The 6,994-nt window shown below is 42.2% G+C and overlaps 1 protein-coding gene across 1 annotated transcript; it reads right to left on the bottom strand.

Annotated features, from left to right (window-relative positions):
• Positions 1-2,158: 2,158 nt before the first annotated feature.
• On the bottom strand, positions 2,159-4,015 carry LOC121246099. The gene is made up of 4 exons (XM_041144107.1): positions 3,869-4,015; positions 2,943-3,012; positions 2,616-2,856; positions 2,159-2,555 (listed from the first exon to the last, which is right to left on the bottom strand). The coding sequence occupies exons 1-4, from the start codon at positions 4,013-4,015 to the stop codon at positions 2,159-2,161; spliced, it is 855 nt and encodes a 284-aa protein (XP_041000041.1).
• Between the last annotated feature and the right edge of the window lie 2,979 nt (positions 4,016-6,994).

Consider the following 6,994-nt stretch of genomic DNA (forward strand, 5'->3'; position numbering starts at 1 on the left):
ATTATCTCAGGTCCAATTAATTTACTCTCGCCAACTTCATCCCAACACATAGGTGATCTACACTTCCTTCCATACAAAGCTTCATACGGGGCCATCTGAATGGAGGCATGAAAACTATTATTATAAGCAAACTCTATTAGTGGCAGATGATTCTCCCAACTCCCCTAAAATTCCATGACACAAGCCCGCAACATATCCTCAAGAGTCTGAATAGTGCGCTCTAATTGACCGTCAGTTTGAGGGTGATACGCAGTACTAAGCTTCAACTTAGTGTCTAAAGCTGCCTGCAAACTTTTCCAAAAATGAGACGTGAACCGCGAGTTCCGATTTGACACAATACTCTTGGGTGTTCAGTGCAAACGCACTATCTCTTTGACATACAACCGAGTCAACTTACCCAAAGAGTCAGTATTATTGATAGGCAAGAAATGGACACTCTTGGTCAACCGATCAACAATCACCCAAACTGAGTTCTTTCCACTAGGGGTCCTCGGCAAACCCACAACAAAATCCATAGAAATATCATCCCACTTCCACTCAGGAATAGGGCAAGGTTGAAGTTTACCAGCAGGTCGTTGATGCTCAGCCTTAACTTGACGGCACGTGTCACATTTCTCAATAAACATGGCGATATCCATCTTCATCCCTTCCCAACAGAAATTTCTTTTTAAATCTCGGTACATCTTTGTGCTTCCAGGATGAACTGAATAAGGAGCCGCATGAGCTTCTGCCAAAATTCGCTCTTTACATTTTGAATCTCGGGAAATCACCCTACGATCCTGAAACAGAAGAATACCATCTTTATCCAAACTATAGTGCAAGGGTCCTCTAGACTTTCTGACTCTCTTCTTGATGGCTAACAACTTTGGATCCCTCCTTTGAAGAGTCTTTAATTCTTCAAAATCAACTACTCGGACATCCAAAACCGAAGATAACAATTCTTCTTCCTGTGAACTCTCAATAAGAAGTCTTCTCATCCCACAAAGGAGAGAGTCCAAACCTAATGACTCTACCTCATCCACCTGTTGAGACTTCCTACTCAAAGCATCAACGACTAGATTTGCCTTTCTTGGATGATACTTGATCTCACATTGGCAGTTGCTAATCAACTCTAACCACTGCCTCTGCTTCATATTGAGATTCTTTTGAGAAAATAGATGTTTCAAGCTCTTATGGTCGGTGTAAACTTCACAAACTTCTCCATACAGATAATGCTGCCAAATCTTAAGTGCAAAAACTATAGCCGCCAATTCCAAATCATGTGTGGGATAATTCCTCTCATGAATTTTCAACTGACGAGATGCATAAGCAACAACTTGTCCCTCTTTGCATAAGAACGCATCCTAACCCAAACTTGGATGCATCGCTAAAAATCACAAATGGCTTGTGTGGCTCCGAGAGTGCCAAAACAACTGTTGTTGTCAATCTTCTCTTCAACTCTAGGAAACTTCTCTCACATCTGTTTGACCATACAAGCTCAGTATTCCTCCTAGTCAAAGTAGTGAAGAAGTCCGGATAGTCGAGAAAATCCTTCCACAAATCTTCGATAATAACCGGCAAGTCCCAAGAAACTCCGTATCTCACGCACTATTGAAGGGCGAGGCCATGACAAAATAGCTTCCATCTTGCTAGGATCTACGGCCACTCCCTCTTGGGAAACCACATGTCCAAGAAACTTAACTCCTTCCAACCAAAATTCACATTTACTTAGCTTACCATACAACTGAAGCTCTCTTAACTTCCCAAGTGCCTGACGAAGGTGACAAGCATGCTCTTCCAAATCTCGAGAATAAATCAGAATGTCATTAAGGAACACCACCACAAATGAATCCAAAAAAGGTCGAAACACCCGATTCATCAAATCCATAAAGGCAGTAGGGGCATTAGCTAACCCAAAAGACATCACTTTAAATTCATAATGCCCATACCTCGTCCTGAAAGCTGTCTTGGGCACATCCTTATCCCTTATCCTCAATTGGTAGTACCCTGATCTCAAGTCAATCTTCGAGAAGACAACTGCTCCTTGAAGCTGGTCAAACAAATCATCGATCCTAGGAAAATGGTACTTATTCTTGATAGTCATCTTGTTAAGTTCCCGATAGTCTATACACATTCTGAGAGTACCATCTTTCTTCTTGACAAATAAAACAGGCGCTCCCTAAGGCAGAGTACTAGGCTGAATAAATCTTTTATCAACCAGTTCTTGCAATTGAGTTTTCAACTCTTTTAACTCAGCCGGTGCCATACAGTAGGGAGCCTTATGCACAGGAGCCGCTCTAGGTTCCAAATCGATAACCAATTCCATTTCGCGAACTGGAGGCAATCCGGACAACTCATCCACGAACACATCAGGGAATTCTTCTGCAACTGGAATATCCACTAAAGACTTCTTCTCAGATGGCGTAGACACCACTTGAACTAAAAAGGCATCTGCTCCACAAGCTATGTCTCTCTTTGCTTGAATTGCAGATATAGTTGTTGGTCTTGCTTTCAACTTGCTTTCCATGAATTCCAAATAGTCTCCATCCGAAAGTTGAAAGCCAATTACTCGACTTCTACAATTAATGTTTGCAGAATATCAATGCAACCAATCCATACCCAGAATTATGTCAAACCCAAGCAACTTGAATACAATTAAATTTGCCTCAAGTGTCCTCCCACCAAAATCCAAAAGACAGCCTAAAGTAACTTTGGAGCACCATACAATCTCACCATTTCGAAGAGTCACTACCATGGATTGTGATAAAGGCTCTGTGACTAGATTGCACATCCATGCAAAAGTGGCGGACACAAAAGATTGAAACGCCCCAAAGTCAAACAAGGTACAAGCATAAAAATCATACAGACGAACTCTACCTGAGGCAAACGCATACACTGGTGAAATTCAAAAAGAAATCAACCCACACCAAACATCAAATCAAAAGATTAAATTAAATGCATACCAGTAATCACCTTGACATCGTGAGTCTCTAGAGCCTCGTAATCCCCATCTTCGAGAGTCACAACAAAGACCTAAGCTTGCACCAGTTGTCTCTGGTTGTTCCTCCCACCACGCTGACCTCCTCGACCTCCTCAAGCTTGGTTCAGACACTCACGAGCAAAGTGCCTCAACTAGCCACATCTAAAACACTGGATCCCCTTTGACCGCAGTCGCCCTTGTGGGCTCTATTACACCTATTACATACCGGAGCTCGGCCTCCTGCACGAACACCGGAGGCTGCCTATGATATGGCCCCAGTCCTCTACGCAAACTTGCGTGGTTACCCAGAACTACTCCCCTCACCAACAAAACTCTGCTTCTTTTGACCTGGAGGGTAGCCTACCACAAAACTATTTTCCCATTCCGCAATAGTGGCCATATCCACCAACCTCTGAAAATCTAAAATCTGGTGACAGGCTACATGTCTGCGTATCTCATGTCGTGACCCTCCTGAAAACGCTCAACTTGCAACTCCTAAGTGGCAATGAGATGGGTAGCAAACTGCCCGAGCTTGTTAAATTTTCTGACATATTGTTCAACAGTCATATCTCCTTGGACCAAGTTATTGAATTCTCGTGCCTTCTGCCATCTCATAGAAATAGGGAAGAAACGGTTGTCAAACTCTTTCTTGAAACGCTACCAAGACACAGCTGCTAAAGATCCCAACTCCATCTCTAGGAGTTGCAGCTTACTCTGCCACCAGTTTGCCACCTCGCCTTGTAGCAAGTAACTCCCGTACAACACCATATGGGCTTTCGTGCAACCACAGACTTTAAATGTCCTTTCAAGGTCTTCAATCCACCTTATAGCCCGAAGTGGATCCTCTTCCCCAGTAAAGGCAGGGGTCCTATGTGCTAGGAAGCATTAGTAGGTGAACCCAGCTTGGACCGCTCTATACTGATCTCCTTGTGGTGGTCGAAAATTCTGTTGGAGGAACTCCGTCATCCTATTTAACGCCCTTGCCATGGCGTAATTCCCATCACCTCTCGGTAACTCATCCTCGGGCTCATTAGTTGGCCTTCTTGGTCTTACCATCTTCCTGTCATAGAGCAATCTTTAACCCCGCTTAAAACTCCGGACAAAATCAAACACAACCAAAAGCAACACCAAAAATAAAATAAGGTAAAATAAAATAATACAACATAAAATAAAATAAAAAATAAACCCATAATATATCATACTTTAAAATAAATAATTTATTTTTACAACTTTAAAAATAATATTTCTGGTACCTCACCTAAGGGACATGTGGTTTTAACAGAGCCGAACTGCTCTGATACCACCTGTGACGCACCCAACCACCATGTACGGAAACTTGGGAATCGAGACGCCCAGTTGATGACAACAAGGTCATGCATCCAATGATAGTGCCAAATGTGTGTACATTCAACAGTGTACAATTAACAACGCAGCGGATAGTTTAAGTAAGTCAACTAAGTACTATAATTGTTTAATACAAATTTACATAAGTAAAACGTTTAAAAGAGAGTTATACAGTTATCCCAAAATAAAATATAATATCGAGTCCAAATACAAAAACGAGTGATCCCATATCACTCCTCGGGCGGAGCCGAATCCTCAGGCTTACCCTCAGCATCATCTGTATCGAAATCTGCATTACCATAAAACGATACCGCGGGTAAGTATAATCCAAACAATCCATGAGATAAAAGTGCATTAAAGAAACCAACTATTATGCAAGCATATGATGAAATATGCATTATGTCCAAAACATCATTTTTCCCGAAAATGAATATTTTCCAACGCAAGCCAAAATCCCATTTGGCCCAAAATATTTCCATAAAAACATTTTCCTAGAAAATGGCCCAAAATTAATAATCCACTATTTTCCTAGAAAATGGCCCAACAAATAATCCATTTTAATAATCCATGATCTCCCTACCCTAGGGATCATCTGCACAACCTGGCTCCCATCGTCACACCACGGGTAACGACCGTGCAAGTGACTTCATAATGAGCGATGCCCAATTTCGAGCCCAGAGCGTTCATGGCTAAGCATCCTTTAACCCCTGCCAGCAGAGGGACCACGGAGTCGGCACGAGAGCGTTACCATCCCATCCGATCCCATTGTCTCCCAGCGAAAATTCAGAGGACGTCACTTAGTATATTCTGCTCCCAAGTGAGCAAAGGAACTCCATTGAGATAATGACCCATCTTGGCTTGGGGTCCTAATACACACGCACCCAAAAACCATTTCTCCCATAAAAATCCAGTTTTCATTTACAAACATGAACATGCATGGAAATATGCAATGTACATGATATGACACAATATCCAACAACCAACAATTCACAACACAATCCAATCACACAAACAACTCCATCCTCTGATCCATCCGACCCCCTTACTCCTCGAAGTCAGTCCGGCACAACCAAGCAGATCACAATAAAAATGAGTTAGTGCAAAAATACATTTAAATCACGAAATTTGTTTGGGAAAATACTTACAACACTATAGTATAATTTTTTAAGGATCACGGAGGTGCTAGAAGTGGTGACACAATAATGTAACAGTGCAAAATGCACTATGGCCGTAGGTCTCAAAATGCAAGATTTAGAACGGGGACAAAAGAAAACTTGAGATTATAAGGGAAGGGCTTAGGGATGTCGATGAAGCTAATGGTGGTGGTGGTTGGCTATGGGTGGTGGCGTCGGAGGTGTTTGGAGGCCAAAATGCTCAAATCGGAAAAGTAGAGGGTAGAGCTTCACGGGTGGTGAATCGGAGTTGAGGATGGGTGGGTTAAGTTGTTGGAAGGTAGCTAGTGATGTGGTGAAGAAATGGTGGCGAATGGCGGCATGACAGTGGTGCACCAACACAAGAGGTGCCGCGGCTTGAAGCCGTGTGTGGAGGAGAATGGCGGCTCGAGAGAGGCTGGGATCGGAGGAGGGTGGTTACTGGTCGGAGGGGAAGAGAACGGGAGCTGTGGTGACTCACACGGGTGGTGCACGGCGCCGCAGTGTGGATGGGAGAAACAGAGGCCTCGTGCGCGGGAGAGAAGAGAGAGAAAAGAGAAAAGAGAATGGGGAGAAAAGAAAAGAAGAAGAAAAGAAAAAGAGGAAAAGAAAAAAAGATAAAAGCAAAAGTGAGGGAAAGAAATGAAGTCCAATCCTCACATCTTGGGTCACACAAATGATCAAACGAAAAACATTTCGAAATAGCAAGTCAAATAAAGTAATTTAAACGTAGTGATTAAATGAGAATAAAATAATTAAACCCAACAATAAACTAATTTAAAATAAAGTGCAATTTAAATTTACAACAATAATTAATATTAGAAAGCATACCAATATAATTTTCACAAATTAAAAATCATGAAAATAAACCAACTAAAATTTTGATAAATTTAAAACAGGAAAACCAATATTTTAATTAATAAAAATAATCATTCAATTAAAAATACACTAAAATACGGGGTGTTACATCTTAACTTCTATAAACTCTCAACTGAGAGTATCATTCTCTGTAAAAAATAGAGATAACCATCCCCCACCTCCTAGGAGGAAATGGTATCTATCCTCCATCATCCCAAGGAGGAGAAGGAAACAACCACCCACATCCTCCAAAGAGAAGGGGGTTCCCCTACTATGGACAAAAGTCCAATAGCCTATTTCTTTTATTTGTTAACACAAACACAGAAACAAAATTACAAACACTTAAAAAATACTGCAAAAACCAAAAATACACTGCAAAAAGGGGTTGGAGTGGAGCCTGTAGGCCACTCTAGGAAGAGGTCGGGCAATCAATCTTGAAGGTACTATTGTCACTGGACCTAGAGATGCCGCACATGGCGGCAGAAGATGATTCCTCGTGGTGGTGCATGGCAGCCACGCACGTACTATGACCCGCGCGTGTAGATGACGCACCGCCTTGATTGACTCAGCGTTTGGTAGCCTGACGAATTGGCAGCCTAGGAATCCCTCGGTGGGGCGCGTGGTGTTCTCCAACCACCAGAAAGTCTCCAAATGAGACTTTACCTTTATTTGGCCTGAAAAA

This window comes from Juglans microcarpa x Juglans regia, chromosome 1D (genome assembly GCF_004785595.1).
Source record: "Juglans microcarpa x Juglans regia isolate MS1-56 chromosome 1D, Jm3101_v1.0, whole genome shotgun sequence".
NCBI classification, from domain to species: domain Eukaryota; kingdom Viridiplantae; phylum Streptophyta; class Magnoliopsida; order Fagales; family Juglandaceae; genus Juglans; species Juglans microcarpa x Juglans regia.

Bases quoted from the DNA above. Each gene is read 5' to 3' on its own strand.
- LOC121246099 (XM_041144107.1), bottom strand. From the start codon at position 4,015: ATGGTAAGACCAAGAAGGCCAACTAATGAGCCCGAGGATGAGTTACCG. The intron at 2,857-2,942 runs GTATGCATTTAA...CGTTTGCCTCAG, and splicing joins CGATGTCAAGGTGATTACTG to GTAGAGTTCGTCTGTATGAT. The intron at 2,556-2,615 runs GTTTGACATAAT...CATTAATTGTAG, and splicing joins ATTGTATTCAAGTTGCTTGG to AAGTCGAGTAATTGGCTTTC.